The following is a 24001-nucleotide window of genomic DNA, read 5'->3' on the forward strand; positions in this document are numbered from 1 at the left end:
CCCCCCACCTTACCCACCCCCCCCCACCTTACCCATCCCCCCCCCCACCTTACCCATACCCCCGCCCCAATGTAACTATCCCCCCCCCACCTTACCTACCCCCCCACCTTACCCATCCCCCCCCACCCTACCCATCCCCCCCCCCCACCTTACCCATACCCCCGCCCCAATGTAACTTGCCCCCCCCCCACCTTACCTACCCCCCCCACCTTACCCATCCCCCCCCCCCACCTTACCCATCCCCCCCCCCACCTTACCCATCCCCCCCCCACCTTACCCATCCCCCCCCCACCTTACCCATCCCCCCCCCAATGTAACTATCCCCCCCCACCTTATCTCCCCCCTCTTACCCATCCTTCCCCCCCCCACCTTACCCATACCCCCCCCCACCTTACCCATCCCCCCCCCACCTTACCTACCCCCCCCCCCACCTTACCCATCTCCCCCCCCCCCCCCACCTTACCCATACCCCCCCCACCTTACCCATCCCCCCCCCCACCTTACCTACCCCCCCCACCTTACCCATCCCCCCCCCCCCACCTTACCCATCCCCCCCCCCCACCTTACCCATCCCCCCCCCCACCTTACCCATCCCCCCCCCACCTTACCCATCCCCCCCCAATGTAACTATCCCCCCCCACCTTTTCCATCTCCCCCCCTCTTACCCATCCTTCCCCCCCCCCACCTTACCCATACCCCCCCCACCTTACCCATCCCCCCCCCACCTTACCTACCCCCCCCCCCCACCTTACCCATCTCCCCCCCCCACCTTACCCATACCCCCCCCACCTTACCCATCCCCCCCCCACCTTACCTACCCCCCCCCACCTTACCCATCCCCCCCCCCCACCTTACCCATCTCCCCCCCCCCACCTTACCCATCCCCCACCTTACCCATACCCCCGCCCCAATGTAACTATCCCCCCCCCCCACCTTATCCCCCCCCTCTTACCCATCCTTCCCCCCCCCCCGACATCACCCATTTGCCCCCACCTTACCCAACCCCCCCCCCACCCTCACCTTACCCCCCCCACCTTACCCACCCCCCTATCCCCGCCCCCCCCCCCCCACCACGCCAATCTACTCGAGCTCCACCATAGAGAGGGAGCCGTCCCACACGAGCACGGCGAGGGCGGGGAAGAGCGGCTGCGTGAACTTGGCGTGGAACGTGTGCAGCAGCGTCATGTCGTCCGCCAGGTAGAAGGACAGCACCCCCGCGTCGCAGTCCAGAAAGACGCCCACCTTGCGAACCGCCGCCCCCGGTGCCGGCGCCGGTGCCAACGCCGCCGCCGGTGCCGCCGGTGCCGGTGCAGCCACCGGTGCAGCCGCCGGTGCCGCAGCCGCCGGTGCCGCAGGGATTTCACCGGCGTCGCCCTGCTGCTGCTGCTGCTGCTGCTGCAGCGGGTTCGGGCGCCGCCGCAGCAGCAGCAGCAGCGTCCCCACGCCGCCGTGGCGAGCCGTCAGCTCGCTGTTGTCCATGAAGAGGCACCACGAGTCGCCGTTCTCGCCCAGCTTGCACACGCCGCCCTGACCCTTGCGCGGGACGGAGCCGTAGGCGACGCCGACGCGCCACGAGCCCGCGCCGCCCACGTCCACCTCCCAGTAGTGGCGGCCCGACGCCAGCGGCCGGGCGCCCAGCACCTGCGGGTGCCAGCAGTCGAAGCGCTCGGGGTGGTCGGGCGGCGGCTGGCGCGGCGGGGAGCCCATCACGGTCTTGAGGTCGCGGGAGACGCGCAGCCACGGCGACGCGGTGGCCGGGTCCAGCGTCGGGGAGCAGCCGTCTGGGGGGGGGGGGGGGGGGGGGGTTGCAACCTCCGGTCAGCACGGTTGGCTACGGACAGAGCGAAAGAGGTTCAATGTACGTGCTACACGCTGCACACTGCCGTAGGCCGAGTGGGCGGGCGGTCGTGTGGGCGGGCGGTCGTGTGGGCGGGCTGGTCGTGTGGGTGGGTGGTTATGTGGGTGCGTGGTTGTGTGGGTGGGTGGCTGGGTGGTCGTGTGGGTGGGTGGTCGTGTGCGTGAGTAGCTGGGTGGTCGTGTGGGTGGGTGGCTATGTGGGTGGGTGGCTGGTTATGTGGGTGGCTGGGTGGTTATGTGGGTGGCTGGCTGGGTGGGTGGCTGGATAGTTGTGTGGGTGGCTGGGTCGACAGTTGTGTGGGTGGCTGGGTGGATAGTTGTGTGGGTGGGTGGCTGGATAGTTGTGTGGGTGGCTGGCTGGATAGTTGTGTGGGTGGCTGGCTGGATAGTTGTGTGGGTGGCTGGGTGGATAGTTGTGTGGGTGGCTGGCTGGATAGTTGTGTGGGTGGCTGGCTGGATAGTTGTGTGGGTGGCTGGGTGGATAGTTGTGTGGGTGGCTGGCTCAGTGGTTATGTGGGTGGCTGGCTGGGTGGGTGGGCTGGATAGTTGCGTGGGTGGCTGGGTGCTTATATGGATGGGTAGCTGGTTGGGTTCTTCCCAACCCCGGGCTTGGCCGCTGCTACGTCGGCGTGCTCACATCTCTCGGCGATGAGCGGCAGCGGACGAGTGCCCATGATCTTCTGCAGAGAGATGATCTTGTCCAGGTCCGTTGTGGTGGACAGCAGCAGGCCCTTGGTGTGCACCTTGGCTGGCACGTTACTGAAAGACAGAGAGAGAGCGCGCGCAGGTACAGCTCAACTTCCAACGGCCGTCCAATAGAAAACAAAATGGCGCACTCCACGCTCTAATGGCGTGTGCTCCGTACGTAAAGCGCCCGACACCCCACCCCCGCCGCCCCGCCTAGAGTGCCAGGACCGGTGTCGCCCCAGCGACAGCACGCCAGCCTGGACGTGCACCGGTGGGGCGAGCCAAAGCAGGCACTTATTGTTGCGGGCTGCGCCCGAGAAGCACGGCAGCAGCAGCAGCAGCAGCAGCAGCGCCTCCATTGGCGCCGGCGCTACGGCCATTCTACGTGTAAACCCACGACTCAATTGGAACAAATTATCCGGTGGCGGCAACCGCTGCATTGGCGGTGGTGCAAAAGGGAAGAGTCGACGACGGCGACTCCAACACGGACCGGGTGAATAACAGCGAACGCCACGCGCGTGTGTGTGCGCGTCTGTCACCTTCAAAAGGAAACGTATAGAAAACAGGCGAGTTTTCAGAGGGGGGGTGGGGGAGGGACTCGGTGTTAACGTGACTCACGTAAGCTCGTTGAGAACCGGATCCTGCAAAAAGAGAAGAAAAGTGAGAGGCGAGTTTTACTCTCGCTCGGCTCTGGAGGGGAACTCAATATAAAACTGAACCGTGTTTTATGGTTCTATATATATTCTTGGTTCTTTCGGTAAAGTCACGTTGAAGGGAAACAATAAAATAATAAAAAATATATATAAAACAATAAAATTCCCACGACGTTTCGACTGCAACACAAGCAGTCATCGCCAGGTGTGAAAACCAACGGCAAGAACATTTGTACAGTATATAGTAGTGTATAGCGGTGTATAGTATATAGTAGTGTATAGCGGTGTATAGTATATATTAGTGTATAGCAGTGGGCAGTGTATAGTAGCGTATAGTATATATTAGTGTATAGTAGTGGGTAGTGTATAGTGTATAGTAGCGTATAGTATATATTAGTGTATAGTAGTGGGTAGTGTATAGTGTATAGTAGCGTATAGTACATATTAGTGTATCGTAGTGGGTAGTGTATAGTGTATAGTAGCGTATAGTATATATTAGTGTATCGTAGTGGGTAGTGTATAGTAGGGCTGAACGATTAATCGATTTCAAATCGAAATCGCAATTTGAAAAAATGTGATTAGCAAATCGCAAAGGCTACGATTTTTTTGCGATTTGATAAGTCCTATTACTTTCTTATTGGAATTGTTTTATTTTTTTATTACCGCAACTTTAATTATTTAACTAAACAACTGTTCTATGTGTGATGGTTATATTTAAATTAAAACATTTTAATAAATACATGTTGGAAGCAATTCATATCTTTCAAGTTCTCATCCTTGCATTAGAATATAGAGCAGTTAATATTTTGATGGTATCACGTGGTAACGCTCCATCACATGTTTTAAATCAATTAGGTGAATACTCTTTGGTTCTTTCGGTAAAGTCACGTAGAAAGATTATAATAGATCGCGACGTTTCGATCGCCACACATACGGTCGTCCTGAGGAACCAGAGTATGGATTCCTGCAGTCACGAAAGCTTCAAATCTACACAGTTAATTATAGAACTGAAGCTTGACTTAAAAAAAAAAATTGAAGAAATCGCAAATCGAATCGCAATCGCATCCGTCAGGAAAAAAAAAAAATCGCAATCGGCCATTCCCCCCAAAATCGTTCAGCCCCCGGGGTGCATAGTCGTGTACCGTGTCGGCTAACACGCACCTGCAGGAAGGCGATGGGGTCGTGCGTCTCGAGCAGGGCCTCCAGGCGCGAGATGATGCAGCCGAGGGCTTCGATCTCCTTGCGGTGGCGCTCGATCGCGAGCTGCGTGGAGTAGAGCACGGGGCCGCACTGCGCGTCCAGCCCGCGGACTACCTCGTCCTCCTCCTCCTCCTCCTCGTCGTCGTCCGCCGCCGCCGCCGCCGCCGGCTTGCTGACGGCGTAGAAGGCGCTCACCCGCGTCTTGATCGCGTCCGTGTATCTCTGCGCTCGCGGAGTTTGAGACAAAAGACACCGATGCGAAAGGAGAGCTCCCTTCTCCTCCTCCTCCCCCTGGGTAGACGGTTCATTCAAAAAAAAAAAGGAAGAGGCGAAGCCTTTGTTGGTTTCTTAAAGAAAGACGCGCGGGCGGTTTTTTGTTTTTACTTGTGGGGCAAGTCGGGGGGGGTGGGCAGTCGGGGCAGGCCCACCTCGTCGCTTCGTGAACGCACCGATGTCGCCCACCGTTGCTAGACGGCTCTGCTGCGTCCCTGCTCTCAAGACTGCGGTGGCTTCGCTTCCCCCAAGCCCCCCCCCCCTTATATACCCCCAGCAGGCCCCGCCCCTATCAGAAAGTGGCCACGCCCCTCCCCCCACTCCGGCACGTGCCTTCAATTATCTCAACGTCTACGTTGCACTGTCTCCACCCCCTCCCCCACAAAACTTTCTGGCGCCCCTCAGCCACCTGTTACCGATCATCTCAACGCGCAGCACGCCAATTAATTAATAAATTATCTATACATTGCCTTATGGGCATTATGTAAAAGATTTTTGTTCCTGGGTAGTAAGTGTTATTTTCTAATTGGTTATGCCTCAAAAGTACAGAAAGTGGTTATTATTCCCCACAAACTTTGCTTTTGTGACCGGGACTTTACGTGAAGGAATGACACAAATGCACAACAAGTTCTCTCTTTGAAAATAGGTACATTAAAAAAATATCACTGTCCTAGTCACAAAACGCAAAGTTTGTGGGGAATAATAGCCATTTTCTATACTTCTGAGGCATAAGCAATTAAGAAATAACAAAAAAAATGTTTTTGTCACACAGTGTTATCTATGCAGCACCGTACGCGCTAACAGTTCTTCATTATCTCAGCGTGTATTCAGTTTAACACGTAGGATTTCGCGACCAATATATCATAATAAAGTTTTTTGGGTTAGATCGCGCAAGTATGTGTTGTAAGCCTCCACCACCCGACATATCCAGGAAGGTTTGTCACGTAATCAACGTGCCAATTAGTTACTAGCATAGTGTATAGTGTAGTTTACTACTTCAGCCCACCGGTGTGTTGGAAAGTCAATCCACAACATTTACAATTTAAGTAGTACGACGTTTCGCTGGTAATTACATCCAGCATCATCCGGCGATTTTCCAGCAGAGTGAAACAATCCACCTGCTTCCGGTCTGTGTGTATTATTTACTAATTATCTATACAGTACCCTTAGGGGCCATCTCTTCTTAATGATCTCAAAGTATACACTTTACCACTTTCTCTTTAAAGACCCCCTCTACATATGGAAGATGATGACCACTACTTGTACATGTTGGCACTTGACAACCTACTGCCCATGGATCGTAGTGATGATGAGAGACCATGCGGTTAATTGGTACAGGGAAACAAACGCCTTATGCCAAGAGACTCAACAACAACACTAAGCCTACCCCGAACTCTATTACTACCCCAACTCATATCACTACCCCTACCCCTATCACTACCCTAACCACTATCACTACCCCAACCCCCATTACTAGTCCTATTACAACCCTATCCACTATCATTACCCCTATCACTACCCTAACCACTATCACTACCCTATCCAATTACAATAAACTTATCACTACCCCAAACACTATCACAAGCATTACCCCAACCCCGTCAGTGGGGGTATCGGCGGGGGCAATGGCGGGGGCATCAGTGGGGGTATTGGTCACCTCCACTCGGTCGTGGAATGCCGTCAGCTCGTGCACTTTGGACTCAGAGTTCTTCTTGCGGTCGATCCTCCCCTCCCTCTCCATGGTCACCAGCAGCTGCCAACGAAATTGGGGGAAGCAACGCCGGGAAGACATCGGGGAATCGACCGGTAAGTGGTTGCGAACCCATAGAGGCACACAGAGACCCACGGAGACACACAGAGACACACAGAGACACAGAGAGACACACAGAGACACACAGAGACACACAGAGACACACAGAGACACACAGAGACCCAGAGAGACACACAGAGACCCAAAGAGACGCACAGAGACCCAGAGAGACACAAAGAGACCCACAGAGACCCACAGAGACACACAGAGACACACAGAGACCCAGAGAGACACACGGCGATACACAGAGACACACAGAGACCCACAGAGACACACAGAGGCACACGGAGACACAGAGACCCAGAGAGACACACAGAGACCCAGAGAGACACACAGAGACCCAGAGAGACACACGGCGATACACAGAGACCCAGAGAGACACACAGAGACCCACGGCGATACAGAGATGCCCACAGAGGCACACAGACTCAGAGACCCACAGAGATACACAGAGACCCACAGAGATACACAGAGACCCAGAGAGATGCACAGAGACCCACATAGATACACAGAGACCCACAGAGACCCACGGCGATACAGAGACTCACAGAGACCCAGAGAGACCCGGAGAGATACAGAGACCCGGAGAGATACACAGAGACCCAGAGAGACACAGAGACCCAGAGAGATACACAGAGACCCAGAGAGATACACAGAGACCCAGAGAGACACACAGAGACCCGGAGAGATACACAGAGACCCAGAGACACACAGAGACCCAGAGAGATACACAGAGACCCAGAGAGACACACAGAAACCCAGAGAGACACACAGAAACCCAGAGAGACACACAGAGACCCAGAGAGACACAGAGAGACACACAGAGACCCAGAGAGATACACAGAGACCCAGAGAGACACACAGAGACCCAGAGAGACACAGAGACCCACAGACACCCACGGCGATACACAGAGACACACAGAGACCCAGAGACCCACAGAGATACACAGAGACCCACACAGAGACCCACGGCGATACAGAGACCCACGGCGATACACAGAGACACACAGAGACCCAGAGACCCACAGAGATACACAGAGACCCAGAGAGACACACAGAGACCCACGGCGATATGCAGAGACCCACAGAGGCACACGGAGACCCACAGAGACACACAGAGACACACAGACCCAGAGAGACACACAGAGACCCAGAGAGATACACAGAGACCCACAGAGATACACAGAGACCCAGAGAGACACACAGAGACCCACAGAGAACCACGGCGATACACAGAGACCCAGAGAGACACAGAGACCCACGGCGATACACAGAGACCCACAGAGGCACACGGCGATACACAGAGACCCAGAGAGACACACGGCGATACACAAGAGACCCAGAGAGACACACAGAGACCCACGGCGATACAGAGATACCCACAGAGGCACACAGACTCAGAGACCCAGAGAGATACACAGAGACCCACAGAGATACACAGAGACCCAGAGAGACACACAGAGACCCACAGAGAACCACGGCGATACACAGAGACCCAGAGAGACACAGAGACCCACGGCGATACACAGAGACCCACAGAGGCACACGGCGATACACAGAGACCCAGAGAGACACACGGCGATACACAAGAGACCCAGAGAGACACACAGAGACCCACGGCGATACAGAGATACCCACAGAGGCACACAGACTCAGAGACCCACAGAGATACACAGAGACCCACAGAGATACACAGAGACCCAGAGAGATGCACAGAGACCCACATAGATACACAGAGACCCACGGCGATACAGAGACCCACAGACACCCAGAGAGACCCACAGAGACCCAGAGAGACACACAGAGACCCAGAGAGACCCAGAGAGATACACAGAGACCCAGAGAGACACACAGAGACCCAGAGAGACACACAGAGACCCAGAGAGACACACAGAGACCCAGAGAGATACACAGAGACCCAGAGAGACACACAGAGACCCAGAGAGACACACAGAGACCCAGAGAGACACACAGAGACCCAGAGAGACACACAGAGACCCAGAGAGACCCGGAGAGATACACAGAGACCCAGAGAGATACACAGAGACCCAGAGAGACACACAGAGACCCAGAGAGACACACAGAGACCCAGAGAGACACACAGAGACCCAGAGAGACACACAGAGACCCAGAGAGACACACAGAGACCCAGAGAGATACACAGACACCCAGAGAGATACACAGAGACCCAGAGAGACACACAGAGACCCAGAGAGATACACAGAGACCCAGAGAGACACAGAGACCCAGAGAGACACACAGAGACCCACAGAGACACACAGAGACCCAGAGAGACACACAGAGACCCAGAGAGACACAGAGAGACACACAGAGACCCAGAGACACACAGACCCAGAGACACACAGACCCAGAGAGACACACAGAGACCCAGAGAGATACACAGAGACCCACAGAGATACACAGAGACCCAGAGAGACACACAGAGAACCACGGCGATACACAGAGACCCACAGAGGCACACGGAGACCCACAGAGACACACAGAGACCCAGAGACCCACAGAGATACACAGAGACCCAGAGAGACACACAGAGACCCACGGCGATACGCAGAGACCCAGAGAGACCCACAGAGACCCAGAGACCCACAGAGATACACAGAGACCCAGAGAGACACACAGAGACCCACGGCGATACACAGACACCCACAGAGGCACACGGCGATACACAAGAGACCCAGAGAGACACACCGAGACCCAGAGAAATACACAGAGACCCACAGAGACCCAGAGAGACACACAGAGACCCAGAGAGATCCACAGAGACCCACAGAGACCCAGAGAGACACGGCGACCCACAGAGATACACAGAGACCCACAGAGACCCACGGCGATACACAGAGACCCACAGAGGCACACACTCAGAGAACCACAGAGATACACAGAGACCCAGAGAGACCCACAGAGACCCACTAACGACGATGCACGGCGGCTCACCTTCCTCTCCTCATACTCGTCCTTGGCCGCCACCAGCTGGTGGTTCTTGTGAGTACCGAACAGCGAGCAGTCGGAGCACACCAGCAGCCCCTCCCGGGTGCAGTAGTAGCGGAGTGTCGCGCCATGCTCCGTGCACCTGGGGTGGGGGGAGGGGCGGGGTTCGGGCGGTGTCACAATTTGAAAGGAAACGGCACCACCCCCATCCCCTAAGTACCCCCCTCTAACATGGCCACCTCCCATCCCCTAACTCTTCGTGACCCCATAAGTAACCCCTTTATCATAGTGGTGTAGCGAATCATAGTTTAGTGTATCGTAATGTAGTGCATAGTGTGGGGTATAGTGCAGTGTATCGTGATCTACTGTATAGTAGTGTATAGTATTGTGTGTCGTATCGTAGTGTATAGTGTAGTATGTAGTGCAGAGTGTAAGTGTATGTATGTTGAACTTCTTTCGGACCGTACGTAGTCAACCGTGTTAATAGGAGGTGCGGAGGAAGGACAACAAACTCAACACCAAAAGCAGCTCTAAAGAAATAAGTTCGTCAATCTAGATAATGATGATTTACAAGAGCATAGCTCCAGTGGCTTCCTAATATCGAAAGGAAAAGCGTTTCAGACGGCCGTAGAAGCGCATCTGAAAATGCGCGGATGCGGTGACTGTCTTTGTTCGATGGTTAGCCGAAAGTGTGGTGTACAGTGTAGTGTATAATGTAGGGTATCGTAGCGTATAGTGTAGTGCACTGGCAACCCCCAAACCTGCGACCTAATTGGTTGCTGGACAACGGCCGAAAGTCGAGCCGTCGTAAGTAGAACCCTTATTTTCCGTAGGCGCAATGTCATAAATTTGGAGTTCCGTTCCTGGAAACCCATCACCTACTGTACAAATACCAAAATTGACCAGGAAAATAAATGAAAATAACCCAAACAGACATTTTTGTAACTTAACGCAACTTTCGGAAACATTTATTAAGTAAACACAAATACATTTGAAAATCCTTAAGTGCTTTTCTGCACGTGCACCACATTTCCTTTTCTCGGACGCAGTAGCGAAATTTTTTTTTTCCCTCCACTAAATTTGAAGAAAATTGACAAAAGTGAAGAGCGTTGCCAAAGAGATGCTGCGTTCGCTCTTGGCGCAGCTGCAGACTGTCGGGCTACACTGTACATACCCACACGCCAGAACCGAAAAGCAGTGCCATCCGAAGCTGCCCATCTGCGCATGATATGTACAGACTCGTCGCCAGAGGTCACGCCGTCGGTAGGAGCCATTAGGCGGTCGTAGTCATGAGTTTTGGTCGTTTCTGTGGAGGTCTTACTTAATATACACTCCACTACTATACACTACACTCCACTACTATACACCACTATATATCATACTGTGGGGGTCTTACATAAAAAAAGGTCGTAAAAGCGGGGCGAGGGGTTGCAAGTAGACTCATCGTAAGTCGGGGGTCACCTGTACAGTCAACTCTCGGTTTAACCGGTATCTCCCCATTCGGCAGATCTCGAATTTAACGGAGAGGATCTGCCGAATCCGAGTTTTGTGTCCGAAGATCAGACAACAATAACGTCGGACTTTGCCCACAAAACAACAGACTAAGTCCGGAGATTAGTCCGGCCAATATTTGCTTCTTCCCCTTAATGGGCTCAGTGTTCTATTACACTGTGGGGTTTTTTTGGTGTAAAATACAGTAAAACCTCGTCATTTCGGTATTTGATCATTCATAATTTGTGGATAATTGTGGCATGGGTGCGCTTTCGGCATATATACGGTGTATTAGCAATTTGCCACGAGCGAATTGTCATACTGAATGGTCCAATTTCGGCATAGTGCGTGGAGCGACGCCGCGCGCCACCACCAAAACGACTCGGTCTGGTGGCGGTACGCGTGGTGAGCGTTGGTGGCTGTGCGCGTGGTGAGCATCAGTGGGAGACCCGGTCACTTGGGACTTCACCTTGTTCATGTGCACTTTGTGCAAGCCAACCCGCTCAGGAATGTCGTCTACGCCTACATCAAGCGGTAACAGAAAGGGACTGGAGTATAAATCCCTTAGTCAGCGAGATAAATCCAAGAGTTCGCCTGCAGTGCTGGTTATTAATGGTAAGTCTTACGTTTTGTGGAAATAACTTCTGGAAAAAAAATTTAGATTTTTTTTTATCGCGGCAGGAGGCAGTAGGGATTACCATTGTACATAATTCGGAATATTGGATAATTCGGCAAGGCCAGAGCACCGTATGTGTCTAATTAACAAGTGCTTACTGTAGGTGAAAGTGGGAGACATGAAAGTAGTGGACAGTTGTTTATCTGGGTGTAAAAGGGTGTGGACTTAGTTCTCAAAATACGTCAAAATTTAGCCATTAAAGGACAATCGGATTCTACGGACACCCCATCCCCCCTATTCGTCCGTTAAACTGAGAGTTCACTCTATAGTATGGGGTATAGTTTAGTGTATAGTAGTGTATAGTGTAGTGTATATAGCATCTGAAAACGCATGATGCAGTGGCCGTCTTTGTTCGATCGCTAGCCAAAAGTGTAGGGTATAGTAGTGGATAGTGCCTCCCAAAAACCAACCCCTCGTCCACGTTGTGGGAGGTGGTAACAGGTAAAGTACAGGATTGCTAGACAGGGCAAATTATGGTGGGTGGTTTGACCACCTGGGCCACTTCGGTAACCATGAAGGCCTTTTTGGACTCACCTGGAAATGTGCTGGTTAACGGGGCTCTGGTTAGCCACTTAGGCTAAGGGAGTAAACCATGATAAAATCCCGGGTGTATACCAAGTGACCAATGGCCAACCTCGGTGGGGCGGATGAGCTATGGTCCAGATGGCCAACGGCATATGGCGGAGGAGCCACTGGATGTCTGGTGCTGCAGAGGAAAATACTCAATGTAATTAGACTAAAGATCCAGCAGTACAGGCCCGACTGAAAGAACTAACTCAAAGACTCAGCACCAACCAGGCTTCAGGAAATCTTCACGAGTACTGGACACCTGAAGATGGCAGGTATAAGCAGCTGTAAAAACACCGGTGGCTACACAAGAAGGAAAAACTGTGACTGGTTTGATGACAATGACCAGGAAATCACAGGCCTCATTGACAAGAAGCGGAAAGCATGGGGCAGAAATCTTCAAAGACAAAAATGCAATCATCTCCCGCTGGCAGGAACACTTCAGCACTATTTTCAACTGCAACGCTGTTGTAGACGCTTCTATATTCGGTGAGATTCCGCAACGCTCTACGACTGAGGATTTAGCTGGAGAACCAACGATGCTTGAAGTGGCTAAAGCTGTCAAGCAGATTAAAGAGAAAAGCTAGTGGGGGGCTAGACCAGATTCCTGCTGGATGACAACACCGACTAGAACACCTGCACTCCCTCATGGCCAGGATCTGGAATGATGAAGACCTTCCCAGCGAACTGAAAGATGCCATCATTGCCACCATCTTCAAAAAAGGTGACAAGTCAGGCTGACAACTACAGAGGAATCTCTCTTCTTGCCACCGCTGGAAAAATACTGGCAAGAATCCTACTGAACAGACTTCTACCGCTTGCTGAAAAACTCCTTCCTGAATCGCAGAGTGGCTTTCAACCTGGCAGGGGCACTTCAGGCAAGATCTTCTCAGCCCTTCAACTTCAAGAGAAGTGCCAGGAGCAGAGAACTACCATTGTTACATGACCTTCTTCGATTTGACTAAAGCTTTCGAATCTGTAAATGGTGAAACACTATGGAGAATCCTTCTAAGATATGGCTGCCCAACAAAATTTGTTAACATCTTCCGTCGTTTGCATGACGGTATGAAGGCTGTCATCCTCTCGGATAGTGAAACCTCAGATCCAAGCGAAGTAAGGACTGGTGTGAAGCGAGGCTGCGTTATTGCACTAACTATTTTCTCCATCTTCCTGGCGGGAATGCTTCATCGGACAGAGGACAGACTTCCCAGAGGCATAAATATCACATACAGGACTCACGCAAACATCTTCAACATAAACTGTTTCAGAGCCAAGTCGAAAACATCAATGATATAATAGGGTTTTTCCCTTTTTTTCTGGCAACAAAACTGAAACCTTTTTACAAGGATTCATGTCTGCATTAACCACAATACCTGCAGTCAAAATGCAAACAAACAAAAAAAACATTATAATATATGCATTGTCCTTGAAACTGATTGGTCCACACCAAGGGACGGCTTTCTTTTGGGCCTCGACCCAATTGGTGCTCGACCAGATGACGCCAAAAGGCGTACAGCTCAAAGACAATGCACTATCAAAGTAATGAGGGCTCGGGGTGAGCATCTACATCAGGGGTGTCCAAAGTTTTTTTAGTGAGGGCCAAATACATAAAAATAAACAAAAGGCCGGGCCACACACTAGAGGTGACATATTGACACATGAATACTGTGTGTATTTCTAACTCACCTATAATGTGAAGAACATTGCACTCAGTGGGAGCAGTGATGCTGTCCTTTGGATTGAAGGATGGCTGACATGTCAGGAGAAAGTTTGATGGTTGAGACACGAAGGACTTCACAGAGATGGCTATCAGTCATTCTGGTTCTCAGTCTGCTTTGGTTCTGATTTAACAGAGAAAATGTTTGTTCACATATGTATGTTGAGCCGAACAGGCTCATCATTCTTTTTGTGTGGCGTCTCATCAGAGGAAACTTGGCATTATCCAAACTCTGATAGAAGTCAGGGAGGGGGAGAAGCTGATGTTGACTCTTCAGAGAATCATCACATTGCATTTCAATCAGTTCTAACTGCAGACTCTCTTCCACTTCTTCTGCATCCACCAGGAAGGGGGTCGAGAACAGCTTGATTTGTTTTTCAATGACAGAAAAATCTTCGAAACGCTGGTTGAATTCTGTCATGAGAGATACAATCACAGACACATATTCTCCTTTTTAGCAGAAAGGTCGGCCTTTGGAAAAGCAGACTTGATTTCAGACAGCGCAGGGAAGTGTGCAGCATTAAAGCTTCGTAGTTGTGTCTCAAACAGGCGGAGCTTTACACAGAAGGCTTTCATGTGCGCATACAGGTGTGGCCCCAGCTGTTCTTTGCCTTGTAGGTTCTTGTTCAGTGCATTCAGATGATGAGTAAGATTAACTAAAAATGCCAGGTCTGCCAGCCACAGAGGGTCACTCAGTTCATGAAGAGGTCGGCCCTTCTCTTTCAAAAACTGGTCGATTTCTGATCTCAGCGAATAAAACCGCTGCAGTACAGAGCCGCGGCTGAGCCAGCGCACATCAGAGTGGTAGAGTACATCCCCGTATTCAGCATCCACATCAGATAGGAAAGCTTGAAATTCTCTGTGGTACAGTCCTCTAGCTCAAATTATGTTGACAGTTTTTACAACAGTGTTCATCAACATCGCCCAGCTGGACAGTCTTGGCACACAGTGCTTCTTGGTGGATTATACAGTGCATCCTAACAGCCTCACCTCTGCTCTCTTTTACCTTGGCGCACACCATCGATGCCATTCCTTTGCGCTCGCCCATCATGGCCGGAGCTCCATCCGTTGTTACTCCACAGAGCTTGTCCCATTTAAGCCCCATCTTTTCAACTGCCTCTGACACAGCTTCAAAAATATCTCTACCCGTCGTTGTGCCTTTTAGGCTCATCATATCAAGCAGTTCCTCCGTACAGCAAAAATTTTCATCTACTCCCCGCAAAAAAAACTAACAGCTGCGCGGTGTCTGTGGCATCTGTGCTCTCGTCGCATGCTATCGAGTAAAAATCAAAAGCACAAGCTTTGTCTCTCAGCTGAAGTTTCAAGTTAACTGACAAGTCCTCGATTCTCCGCACCACTGTATTTCTGGATAAGCTCACGCTGTTGAAATCCTGCACTTTTTCCGGGCACATTATTTCTGTGACTTTGATGAGGCACTGCTTTATGAAATCACCGTCTGAGAACGGTTTGCCGTGCTGGGCAATAAGTTTAGTGACTTCATAGCTTGCTCATTGTGGCGTTTTTCTGTATTTTGTTAGCACGAAAATTTTTTTGTTGTTGAGCTTGCAGGCTAGCCGCCATTTGCTTGACTTTCTGTGTTCGTTCGGCACCGGTGTACGATGTGTAGCTCTGATGTCTGGTCTCATAGTGCTGACGGACATTATACTCTTTCATCACAGCAACATCTTCATTGCAAATCAAACACACACTTTCCGTTGATTTCTTTGAAAAAATATTCATTTTCCTACCGTGTTTGAAATATTCTACACTCACTTGCTATTTTGCGTTTCTTCGGTGCTGCCATTTCTGGTGACTCGCGGTAAAAGTTTTTCTTTGCTTAATTTTGTTTAGTGGAGAAGCACGGTTTCCCGTGGCTGGCTCCATCTAGTGTTGAAACTGAGAAGTGCAACAGAGTTGAGCTCAAGCTTCTTGTGCGGGCCATATTCAATTATATTTTCAGAATTTGCTGCGGGCCAATAAAAACTGGACCGCGGGCCACAGTTGGCCCGCGGGCCGTAGTTTGGACACCCCTGATCTACATCATTCGACCTCCTTTGCCAGTACCAAAATGTAATAACAGGGGTTTTCCCTTTTTTTCTGGCAACAAAACTGAAACCTTTTTACAAGGATTCATCTCTGCATTAACCACAATACCTGCAGTCAGTTTTGTTGCCAGAAAAAAAGGGAAAAACCCTATTATTACATTTTGGTACTGGCAAAGGAGGTCTAACGATGTAAACATCAATCATATCCGTTATTGAATTCCAATATGCTGACGATGTCCAAGTCAGTGCCTGCTCAGAAGTGGACCTGCTTACAGCAGGATAGGTCTCTAACATTGAATACCAGCAAAACAAAAAACCTTTTACAACAAGCTCCGGGAAAACACCTACCACCCCCTACAATCACTACTAACAATGCACTACTATAAAAGTTCCCAGTTTCCCATACTTAGGCAGCCATCTCTCCAGCAATTTCTTAATCGATTATGAAATCCAACATCGGATTGTCCGAGCTAGTGCTGCATTTGGCAAACTTATAAACAGGGCCTTTGAAGACCACGGCATTACCACCAAGACCAAAGTGGCTGTGTATAATCCTGTCATCATCCCAACGCTCTTATGTAAACACGTAAAATCTCTCGAAATGTTTCATCAACGCTGTCTCAGGAAAATACTAAACATCACCTGGGAAGAAAGACAAGCTAACATCAGTGTCCTGGAGCGATCCAACTCATCCAGCATAGAGGCCATCATCATGATGTATCAACTCAGAGGGGCAGGTTACCTTGTGAGGATGAAGGACTCGAGGCTTCCCGAAGGACATTTTCTATTCCCAGCTCAGGGATGGATCACGTTGCCCCCGGAGGTCAAAGGAAGCAGTTTCCGTGACAACCTTAAAATGCACCTCAAGCGAAGCCACATAGATCCAAACAACTGGGAAATCTATGCTCTTGATAGACCATCACGGAGGGCCAAAATAAACAATGGAACTCAGCATTCTGAGGCCGAGCGAAGAGAGTTGAAAGCCAGGAAAAGACCACGCCGCAACGCACACACACCAGAGAGACAACAACGAGTGGGAGCTCCAGGATGGACCATCCCTGCCCCCACTGTGTCAAGATCTGCAGGTCACGGATTGGCCTATTCAGCCATCTCTGGACCTAAGGCCTGCCAGGTCCACCTCACAACACGGACAAGTGAAACCTGGAGGGAAATCAGACTTGACTGCACGGGATCCCAGAAGAAGTGTACAGTGTAGTGTCTAGTGTAGCATATAGCAGTGTAGCGTATAGCAGTGTAAAGTGTAGTGTCTCCTGTAGTGTATAGTCATGTATAGTGTAGTATAGCGGAGTGTATAGCAGTGCATAGTGTAGTGCATAGTGTAGCGCATAGTGTAGGGTATAGTGTAGGGTATAGCACTTTAGGGTGTGGGGTATAGTCGTGTCTGGTGTAGTGTATAGTGTAGTGTATAGTGGTGTAGTGTATAGTGGTGTAGTGTACAGCAGTGTAGTGTACAGCAGTGTAGTGTACAGCAGTGTAGTGTGTAGCAGTGTAGTGTATAGCAGTGTAGTGTACAGCAGTGTTGTTGTATAGCAGTGTAGTGTATAGTGTAGTGTGTAGCAGTGTGTAGCAGTGCAGTGCATAGTGTAGTGTATAGTGTAGTGTAATGTGTAGCAGTGTAGTGTACAGCAGTGTAGTGTACAGCAGTGTAGTGTATAGTGTAGTGCATAGTGTAGTGTATAGTGTAGTGTATAGTGTAGCGTATTCAGCATCTGAAAGCGGCGTTGTTGTTCGATGGCCGAGCCAAGCGGTGGTTTACCGGCGAGCGGCGACGTTGATGCCCAGCGGAGCCAGCACATGGCCGCTGAAGGCCGGGTCGTGCCTGTGGAGTTTCACGTGGGCCTCGCAGAGAGCGGACTCGCACCTGCCGCACAAAAGTGCACGCAACGGACACACGCGGCAGGGGGTGGCGGCGGCCTAAGGGTTGGCATCGACAACCCTGCGTACGACCTCCTGCATAGCGGGCGAGGTAGTTAACATCTCCTCGCCACCACCCCCTTGCATGTGGAGTGTACGTCCGGTGAACTTATTTCGCGCAATGCGTAGCCAACAAACTAAACACACGAACAAGCGGTTCTAAAGCAATGCATTTTCATCTTAGCATCGTGGTTCAAGTGTATCGCCGTGTACAGGGTAGTACGTAGTGTATAGCGAAGCGTACAAGCACCGCCTGGTACTACCACCGCCACCCGATCCCAACTATCGCCATCACCACCGCCAAGACTTGGTAACCACGACCATCACCATGGCCTGGGTACGACCCATCACTACAACCACCACCACCGCCACCGCCCACCACCACCGCCACCGCGGTACCTGAGGCACGTCTTGACGGCCAGCACGTCTTCGCCGAGGCAGCTCTTGCACGACACGGCCGCCGCCGCCGCGTCGTCGTCTCCGTCGTCTCCTCCTCCTCCTCCGCGGGCCACCACCCTGCGCCGCCTCCTCTTCACCTCCTCCACCATGTTGGCGAGCACGACCGTCTTGGCGAGCCGCCGCTTGCGCGGGTACTCCTTGCGGCACACGGGGCACGTGCAGCAGGCGTGGGCCGGCGAGCGGCGCTGGGCGGCCCACGAGGCGGCGATGCAGGCCCGGCAGAACGTGTGGCCGCACGGCAGCGTGATGGGCCAGTCGAAGAGCTCGAGGCAGATGACGCAGCGGAGGTCGCGGTAGTGGACGAGCGCCGCCTCTTCCTCCATCGCGTCGGAGTTGGCGGAGTCTGCGGCGGCGGCGGTGGTGGTGGTGGCGGCGGTGGCGGTGGGGCAAGGTTGGGTGGTGTTGTTGTTGTTGTGCCCACGACCATCACTAACCCCCCGCTTATAATCACCACCACCACCACCCACGTATAACCATCACCAACCACCCACTTATCACCACAACCACCACCCACTTATCACCACCACTAGTGCCGGATTATCCTGGTAGCAAAAGTAGCTGCATATGCTCCGGGCCCCGTGCTTTCCAGCTGACAATTCCGGTTCAGTGATTCTGCACTTGCTCTATTACTACAGTACTATACCGCCTTCAACTTTTATGAACAACTTGGTCTTTAAGGTTAGCGATTTGTCGTATTATCTGGCTCTATAGCAAATTAATAAATACAATTACTTCACTATGCAAAGTAAATTTACGTGTTATATTAATGCGTTTTGAAAAAACAAATTTTGGGCCTCTTAATAACATATGCTGGAGGCCCTGCACCTAGCTTCATCCGGCACTGACCACCATCACCCCACTTATAATTACCACGACTACCCACTTATAATCACCACTACCACCACACGCGTATCAAAGATATCCCCGTGTAGCCTTCAGCAGACTGTCGGGGCAAGTGGCTGTTAGTAGCGAGTAGCAGCAGCAGTAGCAAGCAGCAGTAGCAGCAGTAGCAGCAGCAGTAGGCAGCAGCAGGCAGTAGCAGCAGCAGTAGTAGTAGCAGCAGCAGTAGCAGCAGGCAGCAGCAGTAGCAGCAGGCAGCAGCAGTATCAGCAGCAGGCAGTAGCAGCAGGTATCAACAGTAGCAGCAACAGCAGCAGCAAGCAGCAGTAGCAGCAACAGCAGCAGGTATCAGCAGTAGCAGCAGCAGGCAGCAGCAGGTATCAGCAGTATCAGCAGCAGGCAGTAGCAGCAGGTATCAGCAGTAGCAGCAACAGCAGCAGGTATCAGCAGTAGCAGCAGCAGCAGTAGTAGCAGCAGTAGCAGCAGCAGGTATCAGCAGTAGCAGCAGCAGGCAGTAGCAGCAGGTATCAGCAGTAGCAGCAACAGCAGGCAGTAGCAGCAGCAGTAGCAAGCAACAGCAGCAGTAACAGCAGCAGTAGCAGCTTACGAAGGCTACAGGCACTGTGGCGGCACCACGCTCATCCAGGGGCCGCCTTTGTCTCCCCGAGTGGCGATAAGTTCACCACGCACCGCAGACTCGTTTTGAGGGCAGAGTCGACCTAGCAGAGGCCCCGGGGCCTCTGGGTTTAGAGATGATAGTCGCTGGTGGTGTTGGCCGTGAGCGTCTGCCGTGTTCGTAGCTGCTAACCGCTGCACCACCGCTCATAACCACCACCACCAAGCACCCACTAAAGAAGCTGTAGTCTTGAAACCACAGCTGACTCTTAGGTGGCGATGGCGTGTGTGAGAGTGTGTGTGTGTTGGTGTGTGTGTTGGTGTGATAATTGTTAAGCGTTGACACCGCACGCGTTAGCGGCGGTCGAGACTCGCAGCCGTGAGCGACGCGTCAACTCGAGACTTCGCGCGCCTCTTCATGACGAGGTGATGGTGGTGATGTTGTGTTTACTGCTTAGCCAGAGGAGCAGCCACCAACACCACCACCAACACCACCACCACCACCGCTGCCGCCGCTACTGCCCCCACCACAACTGCCACCACCACCACCACCACTACCGCCCCACCACCACCACCCCACCCCCACTATCGCCCCACCATCACTACCGCCCCACCACCACCACCGCCCCACCACCACCACTATCGCCCCACCACCACCACTACCCCACCACTATTGCCACCACCACCAGTATTGCCACCACCACCACCACCACTATCGCCCCACCACCACCACTATCGCCCCACCACCACCACTACCCCACCACCACCACCGCCCCACCACCACCACTATCGCCCACCACCACCACTACCTAACCACTATTGCCACCACCACCAGTATTGCCACCACCACCACCACTATCGCCCCACCACCACCACTATCGCCCCACCACCACCACTACCGCCCCACCACTATCGCCCCACCACCACTACCGCCCCACCACCACCACTACCCAACCACCACCACCACAATCGCCCCACCACCACAATCGCCCCACCACCACAATCGCCCCACCACCACTACCGCCCCACCACCACCACTATTGCCACCACCACCACTATCGCCCCACCACCACCACCACTATTGCCACCACCACTACTACCACCACCACCACCACTACCGCACCACCACCACAACGCTCTCTCTCCCTCTCTCACTACGGCGAGCGCTACCGCGATGTGAACGCGCTCGAGAAGAAACAACAACCACGTACAGTGTGCGGTACAGTGCTGTGGAGACGGTGAGTCGACTTCCTGCAGCGCTCCCTGACGTCACCGGCGGGTAGGGAGGGGCTAGTAGACTCCACCCTCTGATAGGTTCTGCCCCTTTTATAGACCCCGCCCCCGTCCTTAGACTACGCCCCCTTCAGTAGACACCGCCCCCTTCCCCCCATATACTCCGCCGCTTTGATAGAATGAATCCCATGTTTTGATTTAAAGCTTTCGTGACTCAGGGATTCATATTCTTGGTGATTTCGGTAAAGTCACCACCACGTAGAAGGGAAACAATAAAATAATAAAAAAATATAAAACAATAAAATTCTCACGACGTTTCGACCGCAACACAAGCAATCATCAGGTGTGAAAACCACAACAAGAAAATTTGAAAAAAGTGACTTTACCAAAAGAACCAAGAATATTAATTCCTGCAGTCACGAAAGCTTTAAATAAAAAATAATGAATCCCTTTTCATAAACCCCACCCCCTTTTATAGACTCCGCCCCATTAATAGTTTCCGCCCACTTTTTATAGACCCTCCGCCCCCTTTTAAGAAACCAAACGCCATGTCTCGGACGGCATTCGTGAACACAAAGCAGACCTTAAACACGGTAGGACCAACACCTCGGCCGTGGCAGATCATTGTTATAATTCAGTAGGCTCACATGACATTGACTTCTCCAAGACAGAGGTTCTCTGTAAGCCATCTGGCTACCATGAGAGATTCGATCATGAGGCTATCCACATATACAAACACAGAGAGAATTTCAACCGAGAAGATGGATTCTGGCTTAGCAATCATTGGAAAGATTTGATAAACCATTTCAGGTCTTAATTGATTGTTCACGCTTACAGTGGCTTTCAGACAGCATACATAAATTTTTCGTCTCCCCCCTCCTCTTTCAGAACATAGATGGACTCGTCCTTCTAAATAAACTGCCAAATCGCTGCGCGTGGCGCTGACGTTTTTTATAAATAAATAAATACACCGTTTAAAAATAAATAAATTTATGCAAACCGATACACCTGATGACGACCGTTTGTGTTATGGTCGAAACGTCGTGAGAATTTTTATTGTTTTATATTAATTTTATTATTTTATTGTTTTATATATTTTATGATTTTATTGTTATATATATTTTATTATTTTATTGTTTCCCTTCAACGTGACTTTACCGAAAGAGCTAAGAATATGAAACTCTGGTCCCTTCCAACACATACCCCGCCCCCTTTAATAGACCCCGCCCCCTTTCATAGACCTCGCCCCCTTTAATAGACACCGCCTCTTCTGCATAGAGTCCGCCCCGCCTTACCCCCTTTCATAGACCCCGCCCCCTTTCATTGACACCGCCCCTTCTGCATAGGCTCCGCCCAGGTCCCTTTAATAGACACCGCCCCTTCTGCATAGACTCCGCCCCACCGAAGACCCTTTTTTCATAGACTCCACTGCGCTATGAAGAAGGCCCGTTGCCCGAAACGTTGCCTCTTACTTGAGATAGTTTGTTTACGCGTCTGTCTCGGTTGAGGCCACGCTGACGAATGCATCGACGGATTGACGAACTCGTTAGAGCTGCTGCTGCTTGCTTGCTGCTGTTGTTGTTTGTTTGTTGTCTGTCCGCCCGCGCCTCCGATTGGCCGCGGTTGGCTAAGTACGGTGCGAAAGAAGTTCGTCGAGGCGTGTAAACAATCAAGGCGTGCACGTATGAACAAAAACATGATCTGGCTTGCGACAGCCGGGAATGGAACGCGGGTCACAAGGCAGCTATGCTCACCACTACACCACCTCCATCATCATCATCACCACCACCATTATTATCATCATCATCATCATCGCCACCATCATCACCACCATCATTATCACCACCATCATCATCACCACCATCATCATCATCGCCACCACCACCATCATCATCACCACCATCATCATCACCACCATCATCACCATCACCACCATCATCATCACCACCATCATCATCACCACCATCATCATCATCACTACCACCATCATCACCACCACCATCATCATCATTATCACCACCATCATCATTATCACCACCATCATCATCGCCACCACCACCACCATCATCATCACCACCATCATCATCACCACCATCATCATCACCACCATCATCATTACCGCCATCATCACCACCATCATCATTACCGCCACCATCACCACCATCATCATCACCACCATCATTACCGCCACCATCACCACCATCATCATCACCACCATCATCACCACCACCATCATCATCACCATCATCACCACCATTATCATTATCACCACCATCATTATCACCACCATCATCATCATCACCACCACCATCATCGTCGTCATCATCACCACCATCATCATCATCGTTATCATCATCACCACCACCACCACCATCATCACCACCACCATCGTCATCATCACCACCACCATCGTCATCATCACCATCATCGTCATCATCATCACCAGCACTGGATTGAGCCTGATGGTGGTGGTGATTATGAGTGGGTCAACAGCAAGCTGCTCAACAGCAACAGCGGTATAGTGGTGAGCATAGCTGCCTTCCAAGCAGTTGACCCGGGTTCGATTCCCGGCTGTCGCAAGTCTGAGTTGTTTTAATTATTTATTTTAACAGCTGGAGTCAGGAGATCAGCTGTGAGTGGTAAAATTTAACATCGCAAGATCGAGAGTGTGACAACGGATGAGGGGGGGAGGCCTTCATCAAGCAGTGGATTGAGCCTGGCTCGCGATGTTGTTGATGGTGGTGGTGATGATGATGAATGGGTCAACAGCAAACTGCTCAACAGCAACAGCGACAGTGGTATAGTGGTGAGCATAGCTGCCTTCCAAGCAGTTGACCCGGGTTCGATTCCCGGCTGTCGCAAATCTGCTATTTTTTATAAATATAATTTTTTTAGTGGAAATGGATGTTAGGAAATCATCTCCTCTGCCCTGCCTCCTCCGTGTTTTCCCCCATGCACGTTTTACAAACCCACGCGTTCAGAGTATGTGGGATG

General features: G+C 51.5%; 1 protein-coding gene and 2 non-coding genes across 4 annotated transcripts; 2 read left to right on the plus strand and 1 right to left on the minus strand.

The window, feature by feature from the left end:
- Window positions 1–1062: 1062 nt before the first annotated feature.
- LOC116956532 (tripartite motif-containing protein 14-like) lies at window positions 1063–21094 on the minus strand. 2 transcript variants are annotated; one of them, XM_032978215.2, is made up of 9 exons: window positions 20986–21094; window positions 18260–18662; window positions 17703–17807; window positions 9436–9571; window positions 6328–6423; window positions 4359–4619; window positions 3163–3185; window positions 2495–2616; window positions 1063–1781 (listed from the first exon to the last, which is right to left on the minus strand). In XM_032978215.2, the coding sequence occupies exons 2-9, from the start codon at window positions 18640–18642 to the stop codon at window positions 1081–1083; spliced, it is 1827 nt and encodes a 608-aa protein (XP_032834106.2). In that variant the 5' UTR covers window positions 18643–18662; window positions 20986–21094; the 3' UTR covers window positions 1063–1080. The 2 variants fall into 2 exon arrangements, with proteins under 2 accessions (XP_032834106.2, XP_032834105.2); XM_032978214.2 differs by lacking the exon at window positions 20986–21094 and having other exon boundaries at window positions 18260–20328.
- A 2420-nt stretch (window positions 21095–23514) lies between these two features.
- On the plus strand, window positions 23515–23586 carry TRNAG-UCC (transfer RNA glycine (anticodon UCC)). The gene has a single exon. It is a non-coding gene; the product is annotated as a tRNA-Gly (tRNA).
- A 210-nt stretch (window positions 23587–23796) lies between these two features.
- Window positions 23797–23868, plus strand: TRNAG-UCC (transfer RNA glycine (anticodon UCC)). The gene has a single exon. It is a non-coding gene; the product is annotated as a tRNA-Gly (tRNA).
- The last annotated feature ends 133 nt before the right edge of the window (window positions 23869–24001 follow it).

The sequence above is a fragment of the Petromyzon marinus genome, chromosome 66, assembly GCF_048934315.1.
Source record: "Petromyzon marinus isolate PM22_M1 ecotype Great Lakes invasive population chromosome 66, UKy_Petmar_22M1.pri1.0, whole genome shotgun sequence".
Lineage (NCBI taxonomy): Eukaryota > Metazoa > Chordata > Hyperoartia > Petromyzontiformes > Petromyzontidae > Petromyzon > Petromyzon marinus.